Source organism: Dermatophagoides pteronyssinus, unplaced genomic scaffold (assembly GCF_027571235.1).
Source record: "Dermatophagoides pteronyssinus isolate colony J.1.1.1.1 unplaced genomic scaffold, Derpt_VIB-CSIC_2022.12 sq0004, whole genome shotgun sequence".
In the NCBI taxonomy this organism is placed as follows: domain Eukaryota; kingdom Metazoa; phylum Arthropoda; class Arachnida; order Sarcoptiformes; family Pyroglyphidae; genus Dermatophagoides; species Dermatophagoides pteronyssinus.
The window spans coordinates 2,257,491-2,276,990 of NW_027461528.1; the positions used below are offsets into that span (position 1 = coordinate 2,257,491).

The 19,500-nt window shown below is 30.4% G+C and overlaps 7 protein-coding genes across 8 annotated transcripts; 3 read left to right on the top strand and 4 right to left on the bottom strand.

Annotated features, from left to right (window-relative positions):
* Positions 1-193: 193 nt before the first annotated feature.
* On the bottom strand, positions 194-6,858 carry LOC113798701 (uncharacterized). The gene is made up of 7 exons (XM_027349266.2): positions 6,645-6,858; positions 6,486-6,570; positions 4,594-5,555; positions 3,629-4,361; positions 832-3,560; positions 644-765; positions 194-568 (listed from the first exon to the last, which is right to left on the bottom strand). The coding sequence occupies exons 1-7, from the start codon at positions 6,691-6,693 to the stop codon at positions 398-400; spliced, it is 4,851 nt and encodes a 1,616-aa protein (XP_027205067.2). The 5' UTR covers positions 6,694-6,858; the 3' UTR covers positions 194-397.
* Positions 6,859-7,015: 157 nt separating this feature from the next.
* Positions 7,016-8,541, top strand: LOC113798683 (transcription factor IIIA-like). The gene is made up of 2 exons (XM_027349249.2): positions 7,016-7,312; positions 7,393-8,541. Exons 1-2 carry the CDS (start codon positions 7,142-7,144, stop codon positions 8,326-8,328), a joined length of 1,107 nt encoding a protein of 368 aa, XP_027205050.2. The 5' UTR covers positions 7,016-7,141; the 3' UTR covers positions 8,329-8,541.
* A 1,347-nt stretch (positions 8,542-9,888) lies between these two features.
* LOC113798676 (PI-PLC X domain-containing protein 1-like) lies at positions 9,889-12,304 on the bottom strand. Its single transcript, XM_027349241.2, has 3 exons — positions 11,083-12,304; positions 10,632-10,998; positions 9,889-10,339 (listed from the first exon to the last, which is right to left on the bottom strand). Exons 1-3 carry the CDS (start codon positions 11,792-11,794, stop codon positions 9,892-9,894), a joined length of 1,527 nt encoding a protein of 508 aa, XP_027205042.2. The 5' UTR covers positions 11,795-12,304; the 3' UTR covers positions 9,889-9,891.
* A 247-nt stretch (positions 12,305-12,551) lies between these two features.
* On the top strand, positions 12,552-14,171 carry LOC113798679 (uncharacterized). Its single transcript, XM_027349244.2, has 2 exons — positions 12,552-12,766; positions 12,837-14,171. The coding sequence occupies exons 1-2, from the start codon at positions 12,674-12,676 to the stop codon at positions 14,082-14,084; spliced, it is 1,341 nt and encodes a 446-aa protein (XP_027205045.1). The 5' UTR covers positions 12,552-12,673; the 3' UTR covers positions 14,085-14,171.
* ND-39 (NADH:ubiquinone oxidoreductase subunit 39) lies at positions 14,097-15,569 on the bottom strand. The gene is made up of 3 exons (XM_027349245.2): positions 14,698-15,569; positions 14,446-14,632; positions 14,097-14,374 (listed from the first exon to the last, which is right to left on the bottom strand). Exons 1-3 carry the CDS (start codon positions 15,567-15,569, stop codon positions 14,168-14,170), a joined length of 1,266 nt encoding a protein of 421 aa, XP_027205046.1. The 3' UTR covers positions 14,097-14,167.
* A 123-nt stretch (positions 15,570-15,692) lies between these two features.
* LOC113798677 (elongation factor Tu-like) lies at positions 15,693-17,713 on the top strand. Of its 2 annotated transcripts, XR_012846091.1 has the most exons (4): positions 15,693-16,145; positions 16,214-17,103; positions 17,163-17,431; positions 17,488-17,713. XR_012846091.1 is itself a non-coding variant. In XM_027349242.2 (3 exons), the coding sequence occupies exons 1-3, from the start codon at positions 15,809-15,811 to the stop codon at positions 17,373-17,375; spliced, it is 1,440 nt and encodes a 479-aa protein (XP_027205043.1). In that variant the 5' UTR covers positions 15,693-15,808; the 3' UTR covers positions 17,376-17,490. The 2 variants fall into 2 exon arrangements, 1 of the variants encoding a protein (XP_027205043.1); XM_027349242.2 differs by having other exon boundaries at positions 17,163-17,490.
* On the bottom strand, positions 17,425-19,193 carry LOC113798678 (uncharacterized). The gene is made up of 3 exons (XM_027349243.2): positions 18,845-19,193; positions 18,601-18,767; positions 17,425-18,544 (listed from the first exon to the last, which is right to left on the bottom strand). Exons 1-3 carry the CDS (start codon positions 18,986-18,988, stop codon positions 17,488-17,490), a joined length of 1,368 nt encoding a protein of 455 aa, XP_027205044.1. The 5' UTR covers positions 18,989-19,193; the 3' UTR covers positions 17,425-17,487.
* Between the last annotated feature and the right edge of the window lie 307 nt (positions 19,194-19,500).

Below are 19,500 nucleotides of genomic sequence, written 5' to 3' on the forward strand. Positions count from 1 at the left end.
TCAAAATTCAGTCGTCAAGGATACAAACACAAGAATTTCCAACCCACCAAAAAAAACCAGAAACAAAGAAACAAGAATAAAAACACTGACAATTCCTGCCCAAATAAAAACAATATTGATGAAAATTTTCTTTTTTTTGGTCCTTATGAATTCTCAATCGATATGAAATTCAATGTAAAAAAAAAGATCAAGGTTTTGTTTCAAAATCTTTATTTATTTTGCTTTGCGCATTTGAGAAAAAAATTCATTTAAATTTTAAATATAAAGAAAAATGTGATGAATTTTTGTTTGTTTGTTTGTTTGTTAAGTTTAAGTGTGTGTTTGTATGATAGAATAGCGGAAAAATAATTCATCGATCAAAGAATTTAATTATAATGTTGAATATTCTCGAAATAAATTATTTAATTCCATTGGCTGTTTCTGTTACAACGGTAGTAGAAGCGGTAGCCAAAGTTGTATTATCCATTGATGATTGTGATGTCGGATCATTTGTACTACCTTCAAGTGTTTTCATCAATCCATTCAAATCATCCATAGATTTTAGACAAAATTTTTTCATTTGTTCATACTATTTGAAATATAGTTGAAAAAAAGAGTTAAAGTTATCATCATTTTTTTTTTTGGTTGAGAATGCTTTTCTTACCTTTGTTTTAATCTGATCACGATCACGTTTTATAGCACAAAGTTCATCATTTTGTCGGCCAGTTGCAGCTGTCATTTTCTTTTGTTTAGTTTCCAATTCTTGTACATAATTTTCTAAATATGCTATATTTTGATTTGAAAAAAAAATTAACATTTTGCCTAAATAATCGTTAAAAAAAATATTCTTACCAATCTTTTTATTTGTTTGATTCATTGTATCCTGTAAACGTGCCTTAATTTTTTGATCCTGTTCCGATTGTTTAATCAATTCATCAACATTATATTGTATAGAATTTCTTTCGATAATCAATGTCGATTCATTGTTATCATCATCGATCGAACCAATAGTAGTTATATTTCGATTGGTTTTGGATGAAATAGCTGGATAATATATCTGTCGTGTTATTAATTGTGATGGTTGTGGAAAAAATATGTACATTATTCTTTCATTCATCAATGATGATAATGATACATTAACATTAGCCAATGATAATAATGATGAGACTAGTGATTGAAATGTTTTTCTCGATTGTACAAATCCGGTTGATTGTAACAATGTATTGAGATCATCAGCCACCATATAACCGCAATGTCCTTTTTCAAAATAAGAAAATGCCAGATGAACATAATTGATTGGTGTCGATATACGACCAATGTTGCTGGTATTTGCATCAGTATTTGTATTAGCCGGTATAATTGATTTCTGTTGCATTATACATTCAACGATTGAAGATAGTATATAACGAGCAAAATGTATGGTCAATGAATCGCGTAAAAATTCTGAAACAATAATCAATTCAAATTGATCAAAACGATGTGGATTCAATGCCGAATGTAATGTAACTAATGATAATGGAAGTTGACCAGATCCAGCTTTTACTTTGATCGATGATGGAATGGCTGTAAAATTTTTATCCAACAATTGTTGCTGATGTTGTTTATATGATGATGATTCTTCTGTTTTCAAATCATTTGATGATTCTTGTTCGGATTTAGATTTTTTCACAATCGTTTCTTTTGATTTTGATTCATTTTCATTATCAGCAACATTATCATCATCATTATTATTATCGGCAACATTGGTAGAATCATCATCAAGTTTTCGTTTCTGGCCAGGCAACAATTTCGAATCATCATCATCTTCATCATCATCCATCGTTTGATTCGAATTTTCATCATAATGATCATCAGTCATATTAATATCTTCAGATTTACCAATAGTCAAATCATTTTGTAAATCACCTCCAACATTATGATCACCGTTTTTATCATCATTATTATCATCATCATCACCCGAAAGAATTCGCAATGATTCTTGACATACTTGTTGTAAACGTTGAAATAATTGTTCTTTTTTCCAACGACTTTCAAAACGAATGTAAAATTTTTCCAATTCATTTTTCAAGTCAGCCACTTTAAGATTGGCCATTGTTTGCAATAAATTCTCAACATATTCTTTTTTATTTTCATTCGATACATCTTTAATGCAAACACGATCCATAGGTGAAAGTTTCGAACGAACTTTTGTCACATTTGCATCATTTTTTGTTTCCATTGATTCTTCTTTTTTGGATTCTTCTACCGATTTTTTCACTGATGATTCATCGGATTCCTGGTTTATTTCTTCATTAATCGATTGGCTGTTTGTTGTTGATTTCAAATCTGTATCGATTGTTTCTTCGGTAACATTTTTCATTGGCAGATAAATACTTTCAAATGATGACCAAATATCGGGAAAATATATTTTTGTCACTTCATAACCAGCATTGGATGGATCAATTGAATTGTCACGATTATAGATGAATGTAGAAAATACACGCCATTGTTTACATGATGAAAGATTTAGACCAGTTTGTTCCCAAACAATACGTATAGCTGTATTGATTAGATTTGGATCACCATTATTCAAATAGCCATCAAGATCACGTTGAAATTTTCCACCAATTAATGAATATCCATCACTACTATTACGTGTGACTAATAATTGAAATAATTTATGCAAATGTGGAACACGATTTGTTGATTTATGACCACCACCACCACCATGGCTTTGTGGACCGGGAAATTCTGATCCAAATAAACGTTCATAAATTTCAGCCAATGATGGTAATGATATAAGCAATACTTTTACATTGAATTTATGTCCCAAAACTTTTATAGATTTTTTCAATTGTTTCGATTCTTTTTCACCATCTTTACGTTTCAAAGATTCATCCATTTCATTTGTTTTTAATTTTGTTTTATCATGTTCATGATCATCAGTATCATTATCATCAACATCCATTTTATTTTCCTTAATTTCATTTTTATTATTCTGATCTTTTTTCATATCAATCGATTCTTGATTTTCGATCGATTGTTTTTCTGTTTCGCTTGATTCTTCTTTTTTATCTTGTTCATTTTCATCATCGACGACTTGCTCTTTTTCGGTTGTCATTGATATATTTTCATTTGTTTGCGATTGATCCATTTCTATAGTTAATTCAGATTCATCAGCTGTATCTTGCAATTGTTGTTCATTATCGTTTTTATTCTCTTCTTTTTGACCAATTTCATTAATTTTCTCACCATCACTTTCTTTCTCTTGTGATTTTTGCAGATGTTTCTGTTCCGATTGCTTTTCTTTTTCCTCTTTTGAAACATCCTTATCTTTTTGCATCTGTTTATTATCCATTGTTTTATCATTCGATTTACTGTCTGTAGATTTTGAACTCTTTGAATTTTCCTTTTGTGATTGATGATGATGATGTGCACTATCTTTTTTATCTGGAACAATAATCTTATAAAGAATTGGTTTAGGCATATCAAATAGATCAAAATCATTTTCAACATCATAAAGAATTTCTTTCAAATCAGATGGAACATGTACAGTGTTTGAGCCAAAACGTGATTTTAATTCATTTGAATTATATCGATTTCTATTTTGATAGGAGAAAAACATGTCATTAATATGGTTAGCAAAAAAAAGTCAAAATATTCATCATACTTGATAATCGATGATTTCGGTATATTACATGGTTCATAACGTCGCTTAGGTAGATAGGACATTAGATTCGATGTTGATGATGATTCACTACGACGATTAGACTGATCACCACCAGCCGTACTATTACTGGCTAAACTTGGTGTAGGTGAAATCGAACGTTTTGATGTTCGATCACGATTAATTGATCGATCTCGTTCACGATGATCACGACGATTTTCTCGACGATGTTGAATGTCATTTTGTCGTTCCAAATTTTTCTGGTTATTATTATCCATTTGTTTTGATTCACGATCAACAACACGACGATTATCTTGACGAAAATCTTTATCTCTATGAAATCGATCCCTATCTTCAGAAACCGAATGTTGATCATTATGCCCAGTACTAGTTTGTGATAATTTTCTCGGATCTAAACCACCACGTTGATTAGCACCTAATGAATAATCTGGACCACCACGATTAAAACTTGTCGGCTGACTAGAATTTTGTTGTTGTTGTTGTTGTTTCGGGGGTACCTGAAATCTTTCCGAATTAGCATCACTAAATCGAGATTGTTTCGGACCAAAACGGCCAGCAGAACGTGGATCGTCACGATTTGGGCCACGAAGATTACCACCACCGGCACGTGGATCATCACGTTGATGATCCCATCGTCCAGGTCCTTGTCTTGATGGTCCGCCACCAGGGGAAGGTTTTGACTGCTGATTGAATGGTGAACTTATAAATGCTGAACCTGATTAAAATGTTAAAAAACAAAAGAAAAATAAAAAAATTATAATAAAAAGTTTTGAAAAATCAAAAGTAAGTTTCTTAATATTTCTAGAAATGAAATGAAAATGAACATTTAGTCGTAGAGAAAAAAAAATTTTTGTTGACAGATCAGTGATTCAAATCAACATCGACAAAAAACAAATATTTAAGGGGAAAAAAATGATAAAAAACAAATTGAATGAAACGATTGATACCAGGTGTTGATGTATATTGTAAGGGACCAGGATGATGTCCTGGTACACCACCACCACCACCAACATTGCCATATTGTCCAGCTGGATTTGATTGTGGTTGTTGTTGTGATTGTTGTCCAACGGTACTATTATTAGCAATCGGAGTGGTTGTTGTACAATATTGAGATAATTGTGCAACAGCAGCAGCCGCTTTAGCTAAATCTACGGGTGATACAGTTGCGGCTGCGGCCGCAGCAGCTGCTGCCGCAACTGTTGAATTATTAGTCGATCCTGTTGATTGTGATGATGGTAAACCACCGGAAGTAGCAGTTGGATGATAACCAACTGTTGGATTATAAACCTGCGATGATTGTGATAGGGGTGACTGTGTACCATATGGCAATGATTTTTGTCCACTATTCAAAGAAGATAATTGTTGTTGTTGTTGTTGTGGATGATGATATTGATGACCTAAATGGCCAGCAACAGCTGATGGATATCCTAATTGTCCACCGGATAATGGATGATTAGCAGATTGCATATGTTGCTGTTGTTGTTGTTGTTGTTGCTGTTGTGGATGGGTAAGATTATGTGAATGATACATATTAGTTTGTTGTGCAGAAGGATTATTATTTAAATTCGATTGTAATGATGGGGATGATGATGATGATGATATTTGTGTTGGATTATAAGATGGATGAGATGGCGCCACACTATGCAATGATTGTTGTTGTTGTTGCTGTAATGATAATGATGATGATGATTGAGAATGTTGTTGATAAGATTGTGATGTTTGATGTAATGAATGTTGCGATTGTTGTGATGGTGATGGCTGTTGCTGTTGCGTTTGAGATGATTGTTGATGATGATGAATCGGTTGTACAATGGTTGCGTTCCAATTGAATGGTAAATTTTTCGAATAAGTACATTCGAAAAATACTTTATCACCAACTTTTACTTGTGATGCTCCACCTTTTACAACACTTTATTATCCATCCACCGGAATTATGGAACAAAGCGAAAAGAATAAAAAAATTTCAAAAAGATGAGACGAAAATTGGGAATCGAAATCGAAAAATCCGGGAAAAAAAATTGTTTCGAATTGTTAGCCATTTCGATGTTTGTTTGATCCATTTTTCCATTATGATGGATGATTTAACCATTATGGGATTTTGATGTTTGTTGATCATCGTTGTTATTATCATCAAATTCATTATTGTCGACACACAATACACAGTTTGGTTTTCATAAAATCACAAAATTTTCCGAAATAAAAAAAAACGAAATCATCAATGAAACGAAACGATTGAATCCAAAAAATAAAAATAAAAAATCCAAATCGGAATTTCACAGACACACATATGACACATTAGATATCGTAAAACCGATCCAACGAATAAAAAAAACGGGTTGTGAAAAATTTTTGAAAACAATGTAGGAAAGAAAAAAATTATTTAAATTATCGTTTTGTCCATCCAACCAATCATCCATCCATCCATCCCAAATCGATTCATGTTGATGATGATGATGATTACAATAATAATAAAAATCGAAAGAGAAGAGAATAAGAGAGAGAGAGAGAGAGGAGAAATAATAATTAGGTCTAAGATAATGTTTTTTAAAAAAAAAGAAAATATGAAAAAATTTTCAAATTCAATTCATTTGGATATTTATCCTTTATCCATATTTAAAAATACCCATTCGAAATATATTGGCTAAATATTTTCGGGAAAATTGTTTGTTATTTTTTTTGTTTAAATTTCAAAATTCTTCTAAAAATAAATCATTTTTTTTCAATCAATCAATTAAATAATAAAGCAATTAACACAAATATCAAATAGATAATGAAATCAATAAATTTAAAAAAGGGTGAAAATGAAATTTAACACTTTCATTAAAAAATTTAACAATACCTTAATGGAAAGAAAACCGAATCGTCGATAAAACCAAAATTATCCAAAATTTTTGTTATCGTTCCTGTTGTTTGTTTTGTTGGACCTGTGATTTGTAAAATTCGAATAAAATAGGGAAATAAATTCAAAATTTTCAAAATAACAAAAACAAAATCTAACCTAAATTCGATTGCTGTTGTTGTTGTTGTTGTTGCTGTGCTGATAACATTCTGATCGAATGATGAATTTTTAATTAATTTTTTTTTTTCAATTTCGAATTTTTTTTTCGTTGTTGTTGTTGTTGCTCAATTTAGGTGGAATTTTTTTTTTGTTTTCTCAAAAACAACAAACTTGAAAATTTATTTGAACAAATGCAAATTTTGTCGTAAATGAATGAAGAAAAAAAAAAAGATGCATGCTCGTCCGAAATTTTATATTGATCAAAGTTAATTTTTTTTTTTTTTTTTTGTTTGTTTGTCGAACTCCTCCTTCCAAAAAAAAAAATTTTACTCAATTTTCCTCCTCGAAAGAATCCTCCTCGATTCGAACCGTTCATTAATTCTGTTATACACTGTTACACACACGTGCAGAGAATTTTGTTCAGATTGATATTCTTTTTGGTTTTTTTCATTTTTCGTTTTTGAAATGAAATTTTTTTTCATTCCATTAATTAAATCATGATTTTAAATGGTGATATTATTGTACAAAATAATAGTGATAATGAAATTGCAAACGATAAGATTCAAACTAAAAGAAAAAAATTCAATTGTCCATATGAAGGATGTGATGCTTGTTTTGGAAAAAATATTCGTCTACAAACACATATCCGTATCCGTCATACTGGTTATGTATGTTTTAAGATTATTTAATTTATAATTGAAATTTTTTTTATCTTAAAATTATATTTTAAAATTAAAAATCCAAATAGACACCGTATGAATGTCCACATGATGATTGTCAAGCATCGTTTGCATGTCAAACCTATCTAAATAAACATTTACGACGACATGAAAAGGAAACAACAACAAAATCATTTCGAAATAAATGCCATAAATATTCGTGTATTGAATGTCCGGAATTATTATTTCGAAATAAAACTCAACTAAAACAACATCAAGCAAATGTACATAATCAAATGCCATTTAAATGTGAACATTGTGATCAGGGATTTATTTTACGTTCAAAATTGAATGCACATCGTCATCGTCATCGTGGCTATAAATGTGCACGTGAAAATTGTGATTATCAAACGGATAGATGGAGTGATTTACGTAAACATTTAGCAAATGAACATCGAAAACTTGAATGTAATATCTGTATGAAATCATATTCATCATTATATAATCTACGTTTACATCGGCAAACAGTTCATCCGGATGAATCAATCGGACAAATTGAACCAGAATTTCATTGTCCACATAATGATTGTAATCGAAGTTATACACGTTTAACATCTTTACAAACACATTTACGAACAAATCATTGTGATCCTAAACATTGTTGTTCGTATTGTGATCAAAAATTTCGTCATAAAAAATCATTGCAAAAACATTTGGATCGTTTACATTCAAACAATGATAATAGTGATAATGATAATGTGAAACCGGTGGTAGAAAAAAAGACATCGAAAATGAAATTAACTGAAGCTAAATTGAATAAATTAGTTCGAATCAAATCATTATTTGATGATAAACAATCAATCGATATTGATTGTGACGAAAATAATGATCAAATCGATGACAACGATACAATCGATTATAATATTTTAGCCGAATCGAATATTATGGCCGATATGATGATCGAACCAATCAATAATAATGAACGACGAAAATCTAAACGAATTAAAATAAAATCAATCAACTGATTTATTGAGGAAAAATAAATAAACAATAATTTTTGACCGAATGAACTTGAAATCATTTCAATTTCAATCAATCATAGGTCACACACAGAAACACTGTTAATCAATCAATTTGGTAATCAAATGTTTTTCGTTTGTTCCAAAAAAACAAAACAAAATCGATTGAATATTATTAATGTGATAATTATTAAATGAATTAGAATTTCAAATTGAAAATTTTTGGTTTAAAAAAAATTGAATTTCATTGAAATGTGAGGAAAAAAAGAGGAAAATTTTAAATTAAATCAATTCGATATATCGATTGTGTGTGTGATCCTGGATCGATGATCATCATCGATTGTCGATTGATTTTTTCCCGTAATCGCAATAAGGAATCACAGGAACCTGTTGAACCGTAACTTGTTTTTTTGCTGTTTGTCAATTAGGTTTAAATGATAATAATATTTTTCATTTTCACTTAAATTACTTGATGATAATGTTGATCTCTTATCTTTGGATTTTATCTTGTTTTTTTTTGTTTCTTCATTTCAAACACAAATCAACCATGACCACAAATGAAATTGTTTTTTTCTTGAAAAAAACAACAGGAGAAATCTCATATAATTTTCTTTTTTGTTTTCTCACCAAATTTTCTCATTTTTTCCGTTTTTTTTGCCGTTCCAATCAGTATATAATAGTGGTGTGGTGGTTCAACTCTGAAACAAAAACCAGAAAAAAAATCCAATTTCGAACCATGATGACAATTTTTTTTGAAAAAATTTGATTTCGTTTCAATTTTAAATAAAAATGTATTATCATCATATTAGTTGTTGTGGTAATAAAGTTTTCAATGTTTACATTTATTGATTTGTATTCGTCTGAATTTGATCAGTTTGTTTCATCATCATTATTTTCTTCTGTTAAACACATAATTTTCGTTGTTCGTTTCGGGAAAACAAAAGAACAAATCTGAACATCTAAATTGTCGAAAATGTTCCATGCAAAAAGATTATTATCATTATCCATTTGTTTATCGATATTGGTCATCATTTTTATTATTATCGTTGTTGTTGATGCATCGATTGGTTATAAAAAATTTCTTAAAGGTTTAATTGTTGGTGCATTATTAAGCAAAGGTAAAGGTGGTGGTGGCCATTATCAAGATCAACATCATTATTTTTATCCGGTCAGTTATTATCCAACCTAGTAAGTAATTAATGATGTTTATTTTGTTTAATTCAATCGGAAATCAAATTTCTTTTTTTTTCTTTTCAAACAAAAAAAGTAGTGACAATAGCTATGATGATTCATATGATTCCTGTTCATATCGATAATCGAATGTTTCATTGTTATATATCGATATAATCGCACAAAATATGCATATTGTCCATCACTTTTCGAACACATCACATCTTTTCTTTTCATCATTCACTATTTTCATTTTATCATAAAAACATCTTTAATTAGAATTTGTAGAATAAAATAATAATTTTTTTCATCTAAAAAAAGAATAACAAATATAAAATTTTTTCCAAAAATACAAAACATAAATATTCAAAAGCAAACAAGAATTTTTTTTCATAAAAGTTATTTTGATGATTGAAATCGTTCACGATTAACATCGATGGATATGTCAATAAGATCGGAACCAAGAAAAAAATCACCGGCAACAATATTCGTACAATTTGACCAACGATAACGAAACCATCGTTCATAATTCATATTGACTAAAGCGGCCATTTCACGTAAACCATGATAACGATTAAATAATACACCTTCAACTGTTGGTGTTAATTCAGCCATAATTGAACGTAATAAATGTATATTATTAAATGATCTTGATGGTTTACAAATCTGTTCCTGTATATATGATTCTAATTCCGATAATTTATCCGTATCAGCCCATAAATGTTGTACTGGTGGCCAAAACATAATCGAATCCGGTAATTGTCTAATATCAAATTTATATGCATAACCAATCAATATACGTTGATTACGTGCAATTAGATTACCAATTGTTGGCAAACCTTTAGAACTAGAGAAAAAAAATTGATAAAATTAATTGATCGATTGGAAAAAAAAAACAAAATCAGGAACAATATGACCCTATTTCCTATTTGGTTGTGATTTGATTGTAATAATCAATAATAATGATGATAATTAGAACGTAATAGCAACAACAACGATAATAACAATAAAAAGTTCAAACCAATATTATTGATGTTGATTATAATTAATTTTCTCTGTAAGTTTTTTTTTCTCATTCACATTTCACACATGAATAAACTATTTTCTCTTTCTTTCTTTTTACTTTTTTTTTCGTTTACCTATATGGTATTAAATAAGGACCAAGCTGTTCATGTATCATTTGAATAAATGTTTGTAATCTTCGACGCATAATTGGTAGATTTTTTTCACCATCAAATCCATGTACAAAACGATGAAAATCAATAATAATAATTTCATGTGTTGTACGTTCTAAAAATTTTATTACTTGACGTAATGCTTGTTTCAATGTAATACGATTACGTTGCATATCATGTACCATCCAAAATTCTTCAATCCAATTATATGTTTGATTATCAGTATGATTTGTTTGATTATAAACAGCAACACGCCAATCCATATAACGAATACCATAAGCAAGTTGATTATAAAGACTTTCATCTTGGGTATATTGAAATCGACTAAGAACTATAAAAATCAAAAATTTTGTGGGAAATAAAACATAGGAAAATATAAATCAATTTTCAATGATCAATCAAATTCAATACTAACCATCTTTTTCATATAAATCATAGGAATATTTTTCATAACTACTTGCATCATGTGTTCCCGGTATCATTAATTCAGATAATCGATGATCTTTTATACGTTCAAATATTTCTTCCATCCATCGAGCTTGCATTCGAATACAATTTTTTGATTCAATATTTCCTTGTCGATTTATATAGGCAACAATATATTCAAGACAATTATCATAAATATCATTATTATTATTATTATTGGTTTGATTAAGATTTGTTAGATTTTGATAGATAAATGGTAGATCAATTTTATAATAACGTGGAAATGTATGATTAGTTTTCGTATCGATCAATGGAAATGTTCGTATTTGTATTGAATCATTTTTTCGATAAAGTGCAATATAATCACCTGGTTGCGGTGGTTCTGGTCGTCGCCAATGTAATTCTAATGCACGAATCAATAGATCATTATCATTATGATCATTTGGATTATGTCCAGTTACATTTACAATCGATGATACTGTAAGCCATACACGTGTATGTGATAATTGTGATTCATAATATCGTAAACGATCATTATAATGATTTTCAAATTGATTATTTGGATTTTTAAGATCTTTAAGAAAATCAGAGAATCGATTAAATAATCGTTCAAATGGTGATTGATCGGATGAAAAAACTGTATGACTAGATAAATTTTGAACAATAATAATAATGGCAATGATGAATAAAATCTTTGTCATTATGAAATGAATGATGGTTATTCGAAGAAGAACGAATCAACTATCGAAAAAACAAAAACAAAAACAAAATCACAATATTGAATTCGAATCAATTTTTTGGAAAAAAAGTGATGTGGTATTTGAATGTTAACAAAAATGAGAAAAAAACGATAATTAATTTAAAAACAATTTTAATCTAAATCAAATTGAATTCAAAAAATGATAAAAAATTTAAAAAAATCTATATCTAATGATGCGAAAGTCACTATTATGGAAAAAAAACATTTCCCCAATCAATAACAAAATCAAAAAGCTATGTGATTATTATCATCATCATAAGGATGAGGCTATCTTTTTTTTATCATTCAACAAGTTTATTGATCGATTGGATGCTTCGATGAGCTTCAAACATTGTGTAACTGTATCGTCGTGGATTCGATTAGGATGTGTATCAATAAATCATTGATGCGAGGCATAGGAAGAAGAAAAAAAAGATCCTATATATATCATGAGATAGGATAACATTACAATCACAGTTAGAGAAGAAGAAATAAATGGCGCGAGTCAATGATATATTAATGAATTTTAAAATTGCACAATCAATGTGATTGCCATGGATTGATGGATAAAATCAAAACAAATAATGATTATCATTAGTAAATTAATGACATTTCATATCACAAAATTCTTTGTTTTTACATCCGTAATTTTAAAAAAATTTTCTGTTCAAAAAAAAATCATTCCAGTAATGAACAACAATATCGATAGTATATCTATTTACATTTCATAATTTACGATTGTATGTATCAATTCTTTGTGGTTTATAATTTGAATTTCTTTTTTGTTTGTCAAAATAATTAATTATTGTTAAATTATTATGCAAAAAATCATTCTGGATTTATGAACATGGAGGATTATCATCAAAATAATGATCAAGATGTAAATGATGTTTTAATGGATTCCAATGACGAATGCTCATCTTCATTGTCGGCTGTAAGTTTGAATACTGTTTTTGTTGTTGTTGTTGACAAAAAAATTCATTTCCATTTTTAAAAAATTTAAGGCCAAAGATGATTATGATAATGAAGATGATGAAAAAGATGAAGATTATGATAATGATGATGTTGATGATGATGATATCGTTCTCATGGATATTGGAAACAAAACGGAATCAACAACAAAACATGCCAATAATATAACCGATGAGTTAGATTTAAATCACATTGAACAAAATAATGTTATAAAATCAAATCAAGAATCATATGATACAGATCTTGGTAATCAAGATCATCTACGTTACACATTAAATTCAAATGTTGTACGAATGAAAAAGGCTCGACAAAAAGTGGCAATCGAACCATTTCCTCATGATGTTGTTTTCGATCGAAATAAAATCGATACGATTGCATTGGCTCGTGTAATGATAGCTGAACTTAGTCGATATAAAATTCCACGATCAGCATTCGCTGATCATATTCTTCATTGTTCACAATATACATTAACAAGAGCGTTGAAAGATCCTCGGCCTTGGCGTGAAATGACCAAAGCAAATTTTGATTCAACAAAAGCACTATATGTACAGATAAAAAAATGGCTACAAAAACCTCTCATCGAACGGCGAAGAGAATATATTGCTGTCAAAGCTCTATTATTGGAAAATGGATCGGAATCGAATGATATTACATCAGCCAATAAACGTTCGATCGATTCATCTAATCGTGATTCGAATGATTCAAATTTTACTGCCACAACTTATACACCATTTGTTGTAATCATACAGAAATGTTGGCGTGGATATAGGATTCGTAGTCGTTTGGATCGTGAAACGCCATCATTCAGGATTATACGTCAACGTTTACGATTTATCGATCAATATCGTATGCGTCAATATCAAAATAATGGAGGTGATCCGGATATAAATCGTCAATTTTTACAAATATCACGTACAATTGAACAAATGGTGCGGCGTGATACATGCAAAGAAACGTTCGAATCTATACAAAGAAAAATGCAACAGGTACAAAAATTATCAATGAAAATTTTCGAAATCTTAAATCAACATGAGCAAAATGAACGTAATCGACAGTTAGCTAAAATTAAAATAGATCATGAACAACAATTACAGAATATACAGGAAGAATATCGTAAACAAATTGAACAGCTTCAAAAACAATTGAAAGAAAGTCAAGAACAGCAGATACAAATCGTACAGCATGGTCATCAATCGAATTATTTAGAAGCACAATCAACAACAACGATACAACAACCAACACAATTCTATCAGATTAATTATGAACCATATCGGTATTAGAAAGCATAAAAATTTGTAATATAATTTCTGTATTTTATTTTATCATCAACATTAAAATATTAAACAATAATTATTCTATGAGCTTAAGCTAAACTTTGTCTTGATGATAATCCTGAATCTAATGTAAATGTTGGATGTTCATAAACACGATTTTCACCAAGATCACCATCATAAGCACCATGCCATTTCCAAGCGGTTAATAAAAATGGCCAATGATCTTCAATATGTTGCAATCGTACACCTAGATCGGTTAGCTGTAGATTTGTTGAAACTTCATCACTGATCGCTTCCTGTTTCCGATTAATAAAAAATAATGAAAATTACAATCAACATTGAAAGAAAAAAAAACATTTTCATTTACCCTTTCAATACGTTCCCAACATGTTTTCGGTTTCTTAAACACTGATTTCAAATTTGACCATAAAAATAATCGTGGCCGTACTTGCAGATCCCAACGTAAATTGGTCACCTCAAAACCACAATCAGGCTGTTTGCCAACAATATCATTAATGTATAAAGCTAACCGACGCAGTTCATATCGTCGTGGTCTAATATTGTAAAATGCCAAAAAAAATTTTCTTATAAATCGAATAAAATCAATGAATTAATTTACCCGACAGCATCGAATGTCTGACCAATGGCTGCATCATCACTAATCGAATTGACAATACCTTCGGCTAAATCGGATACGCTTACAGGTGTTTTGGTTATACCATAACCACCACTGGGTAATGGAAGCGTACGAAATCCACGTCGATGTGGATAACAATAATACCAGAGATAATTATCGCATTCACCATAAACATCTGCCGGTCTAAATATAGTTGCATTTGGATATTCTTCACGTACGGCAATTTCACCCCAATATTTGGATTTTAGAAATTTCGATCCACCACTTATATAATGGGCCGGTGGGTTTGGTGATGAATTTAATGATGATACATGGATCAAACGTTTAACGCCAAGTTCACGAGCTATTCTAGCTATGGTACGTGGACCTTCAACATGAATGGATTCGAAATCAAAATTTTTCGTTTCATTATTACGACCAATCAAATTGATAACTACATTTGAATATTTCATAGCACGATACAATGAGTCCACATCGTTCAAACTATATGGAACGAAAAGGATTTGTCCAAGATCTCCAGCTAATTTAAGATTTTTTGTAGCATAAGTATCACCACGATAAGGACAAATAACTTGTGAACCACATTTAGCAAGATCATTGACGAGCGATCTTGCAATAAAACCGGTAGCACCAAATACCGTAACGATTAATCCATTAAAACTTGAACGATAACCAGTACCACGTTTAAGTTGTAAGGTTTTAATATCGGGAAAAGTATCAGCATTCAATACGCGTGGAAAAAAATCGGCTTTACGTTCGGCAGGAACAGTAGACAAAAATCGAAGATGATAAGGACCTGAACATTTGAGAATGTTGTTCAATTTAATCAAATTATTCATTGTTACCACCGACATAATTATTTAATGTTCAAATCAGATGAACAAAATCCACCAACCAATTTATTTTGATGTCTTCGGGTTGTTAAACAAGGACTCGATATATCGATTGAAAAAACAAACAATCGATTGTCATATGTTTAAATGAATACACATGTTTTTCGATTTTTTTTAATTTGGTTTGTCGAGTTCTAAGTTATCATTATCATATTGATCATAACGGGATCATTTAATTCATCTGTTTTCTTTACGGTACAATGTCTACATTAATATTGGCACGTATTTTTAATGGTGCTGGCACCAGTGCCATATCACTTCAACGTAATCGTTTGGCTGTGTTTAATGCCACAAATTTTAATTTGATTCGATCTTTATCGGTTCCACCGCCTCCTGGTCCTGGAGGTGCTAAAGTATTCAAACGAGATAAACCACATATGAATATCGGTACTATTGGTCATGTTGATCATGGTAAAACTACTTTAACCAGTGCTATCACTAAAATATTGGCCAAACAAAAATTGGCTAAAGTCAAAGAATATGATGAAATTGATAATGCACCAGAAGAAAAGAAAAGAGGAATTACTATAAATACAGGTATTTAAAATTTTTTGTTTCCATTTAAACCATTTATTTTTTGTTTTGTTTTATCATTAATCAAACAGCACATGTTGAATATGAGACAAAAAAACGACATTACGCTCATATGGATTGTCCCGGTCATGCTGATTATATTAAAAATATGATTACTGGTGCTAATCAGATGGAAGGCGCTATTCTGGTTGTAGCTGCTACCGATGGTGTTATGCCACAAACTCGTGAACATCTTACACTGGCCAAACAAATCGGTATTGATAATATGATTGTCTACATAAATAAAGTTGATGCTGCCGATGATGAAATGGTTGAATTGGTCGAAATGGAAATCCGTGAATTATTGACCGAACTTGGATATGATGGTGATAAGATGCATTTTGTTAAAGGTTCAGCATTAGCTGCTATGGAAGATAAAAAACCGGAAATTGGTGAACAATCGATTGAACAATTGATGCAAATGATTGATGAAGTATTTCCCGATCCTGTTCGTGAAGTTGATAAACCATTTTTATTGCCAATCGAACATGTTTATTCGATTCAAGGACGTGGTACAGTCGTCACTGGCCGTTTAGAAAAAGGTATAATCAAAAAGAATTCCGAATGCGAAGTTATCGGATATGGACGTCAACACAAAAGTGTTATTACTGGAATCGAAATGTTCAAAAAGATCCTTAACGAATCACAGGCTGGTGATAATTTGGGAGCATTATTGCGTGGTGTTAAACGTGATCAGGTTCGTCGTGGTATGGCCGTTGTCAAACCTGGTGAATATCGAGCGGTTGATCATGTAGAAACACAAATCTATATGTTAAAAAAAGAAGAAGGTGGAAAAAATCTGCCATTTTTATCATTGCTTCGTGGACATTGTTTCTGCCGAACATGGGATTGTGCTGTCGAATTAAATATTGTTGGTAAAGATATGATTATGCCTGGCGAAGATGCCAAAGTCATTTTGAAGGTAAACAAATATCCGTACAATTTTACCGATAGTTGCTAATATGATTTTGTTTAAAATAGATTCTACGACCAATGGTTATGGAAAAAGGATCTCGTTTCACTATACGTGATCAGAAAAAAACAATCATGACCGGTGTGGTTACAAATTTGTTAGACGATCTTACACCGGAGGAACGAGCCAAATTAGAAAAAGGACGTACGAAAAAAGAACGTGAAGAAATGGAAAAACGAATGAAAGAAATCGAAGAAGGTTTTGCAGAAAAAGAAAAATAGATAGTGAATATAGACACTGTCATTTGATCTATTCATCTATTCACATTGATTCTTAAGTAGTTGTATTTTTTTTATTATTTGTAATTATTAATTAAAATAATCATCGAAACAGTTATTCTTGTGGTAAATTATTACAACGACCATATTGAACAACGATAGGTCTATCATAGAATATGAAACCATTAGTTGATGTTAATGCTAAACTAGCTTGTGTCAATTCGGGATAGGTGACAAATGCTTGGCCACGCATTCTACCTTTTTCCATGTAAATGATGCCAAATTTATCAACATGATCATTATTATTAAGATCAATAAATCGAGCAAATAATCGATACAAATCTCGAAGTTCAACTTTTCGATGAATATTTTTGACATAAAGTCGATGACTTTGTTGATCACCAATTGAATAATTTTTAAATACTGGATATTCGCACCATTTATCCGTAGATATTCGATTTGATTCCAATTCCTGATCGGAAATCAGATCTTTTGGACGCAATAAACAAAGATCAAAATTATTATCATTGATCGATGTTTTTGATTTTAATGAAGATGTTGAATGTGGTTTGACTAGAGAACCGAAACCTTCGGCAGTTGTACTAGGTTCCTTAACTAAATCAGATGAAGATGATATTGAAGATAGATTGATAAAATTCGTTGTTAAATTTATCGAAGATTTTTTTGATTTTGGGACTGTATCGAAGATTTCTTCAATTTCGGTAGTAATTTTATTTTGATCAATGGAAGTTTTTGGGTTCACATGAAACGATTCAGCGTTGTCACCAATAAATCCTGTTTTAAGTCGCTTTTTACGACGTCGACGACGTTTCAATTCGAATTCGGGCGCTTGGTTATGATTGAGATCATTGACGGTGAGATCAGTTTCCAACTCAGATTCTTCATCTGAATCTTTTGGTAATGGAATAGTAGATAAATCCTCATTTTGCCAAGAGAATGATAATTCCAGGCCCAGTTTGAGCATCAATGCAACAACACATTTATAAAATTTTTCATTGCTCAACAAGTGTTGTCGAATTTGCTGGATAATATGTTTGTTGGCTTCAGGAATATCTTCAAAATTCGAATTCAAAATGTTATTTGGTATTGATTGAGTTTGCAATTCTTGAATTTGATCACGAAATACTTGAAATTGATCATGTTCAATTTGCCTTCAAGTGAATAAAAGTGAATTGTTGATTCGATATTATTCGAAAGATAAAAATACCTTTTGAGTGTTAAATCACAGACATGATGACTAGGAAGACGACGAATTTGTTCTGGTTTGGCAAATTCAACACGTAAACGTCGACCATTCCATTGACGTTGATGTAACAAACGGATGACCATATGACATGCAAGTTCATCCGGGAAAAAGGCTACTGAATAATAAGGCTAGTGACAAGTGACAACAGCAAAAAATAGAATGATTTCAATCTTTTAGCCAAGTCTTTTTGATCATTGTGACATACATGATTATGAACTGACGTAGCACCTAGGCCATATAACATTTCATTACGATCACCATAGGAAAATTTAGAGGATAAATTACGAATTTCTAATGCTAGAATGACCGGTTCCAAAGAGATAGTTGACGATGTTGCCGGCACATTCATATCGTTGGATAACAAAAATGATTATGACATTGACATTGAACAATGTTTAAACCATTAATGATTTAAAATTCATTTAGACAAATTTTTTTTTGAAATTAAAAAAAAAATAATATCATATCCAGATATGATAAATCATATGATTTTTATTTTGATCTTCAAACCATATGATTTGCACATGGAGATTTCCGATCGAGATTTAAAAATTTATCATCAAACGTTATTTATGAATGATTCGATTTTGTCCGTTGTAAAAAAATGCGTAGTTATTTGATCTGCATACACAGACAGAAGAACTCATTCGTATCATAAACAACGATCCAAAATCCAAAAGATTAAAATCTGATTGATTGATAGAAAATTTTAATTTTAAAATGTAAAATTGAATTTTAAAATTTAAATAAATCTTTTAAATTTCCAATAATCATCCTATCAATTCAAAATTTTCAAAATAAATGAATCGAAAAAAAAATTCCAACATGTACGTAATTGATGAAACGAATTGAAAATTTTTT

What these genes read in the sequence shown, in the direction of transcription:
- LOC113798676 (XM_027349241.2), bottom strand. Translation starts at nt 11,794, where the DNA reads ATGACAAAGATTTTATTCATCATTGCCATTATTATTATTGTTCAAAAT. An exon ending in TGATTTATATGAAAAAGATG is followed by an intron (nt 10,999 to 11,082) that starts GTTAGTATTGAA and finishes TGATTTTTATAG; the next exon opens with TTCTTAGTCGATTTCAATAT. An exon ending in CCTTATTTAATACCATATAG is followed by an intron (nt 10,340 to 10,631) that starts GTAAACGAAAAA and finishes TTTTTTCTCTAG; the next exon opens with TTCTAAAGGTTTGCCAACAA.
- LOC113798677 (XM_027349242.2), top strand. Translation starts at nt 15,809, where the DNA reads ATGTCTACATTAATATTGGCACGTATTTTTAATGGTGCTGGCACCAGT. An exon ending in AGGAATTACTATAAATACAG is followed by an intron (nt 16,146 to 16,213) that starts GTATTTAAAATT and finishes TTAATCAAACAG; the next exon opens with CACATGTTGAATATGAGACA. An exon ending in ATGCCAAAGTCATTTTGAAG is followed by an intron (nt 17,104 to 17,162) that starts GTAAACAAATAT and finishes TGTTTAAAATAG; the next exon opens with ATTCTACGACCAATGGTTAT.
- LOC113798679 (XM_027349244.2), top strand. Translation starts at nt 12,674, where the DNA reads ATGAACATGGAGGATTATCATCAAAATAATGATCAAGATGTAAATGAT. An exon ending in GCTCATCTTCATTGTCGGCT is followed by an intron (nt 12,767 to 12,836) that starts GTAAGTTTGAAT and finishes AAAAAATTTAAG; the next exon opens with GCCAAAGATGATTATGATAA.
- LOC113798683 (XM_027349249.2), top strand. Translation starts at nt 7,142, where the DNA reads ATGATTTTAAATGGTGATATTATTGTACAAAATAATAGTGATAATGAA. An exon ending in GTATCCGTCATACTGGTTAT is followed by an intron (nt 7,313 to 7,392) that starts GTATGTTTTAAG and finishes AAATCCAAATAG; the next exon opens with ACACCGTATGAATGTCCACA.
- LOC113798701 (XM_027349266.2), bottom strand. Translation starts at nt 6,693, where the DNA reads ATGTTATCAGCACAGCAACAACAACAACAACAACAGCAATCGAATTTA. An exon ending in ACAATATACATCAACACCTG is followed by an intron (nt 4,362 to 4,593) that starts GTATCAATCGTT and finishes CATTTTAATCAG; the next exon opens with GTTCAGCATTTATAAGTTCA. An exon ending in GTGATCAGATTAAAACAAAG is followed by an intron (nt 569 to 643) that starts GTAAGAAAAGCA and finishes TATTTCAAATAG; the next exon opens with TATGAACAAATGAAAAAATT.
- LOC113798678 (XM_027349243.2), bottom strand. Translation starts at nt 18,988, where the DNA reads ATGAATGTGCCGGCAACATCGTCAACTATCTCTTTGGAACCGGTCATT. An exon ending in CTACGTCAGTTCATAATCAT is followed by an intron (nt 18,768 to 18,844) that starts GTATGTCACAAT and finishes ACTTGTCACTAG; the next exon opens with CCTTATTATTCAGTAGCCTT. An exon ending in TGTGATTTAACACTCAAAAG is followed by an intron (nt 18,545 to 18,600) that starts GTATTTTTATCT and finishes ATTCACTTGAAG; the next exon opens with GCAAATTGAACATGATCAAT.
- ND-39 (XM_027349245.2), bottom strand. Translation starts at nt 15,569, where the DNA reads ATGTCGGTGGTAACAATGAATAATTTGATTAAATTGAACAACATTCTC. An exon ending in CAGACATTCGATGCTGTCGG is followed by an intron (nt 14,633 to 14,697) that starts GTAAATTAATTC and finishes TTACAATATTAG; the next exon opens with ACCACGACGATATGAACTGC. An exon ending in GTTGGGAACGTATTGAAAGG is followed by an intron (nt 14,375 to 14,445) that starts GTAAATGAAAAT and finishes AATCGGAAACAG; the next exon opens with GAAGCGATCAGTGATGAAGT.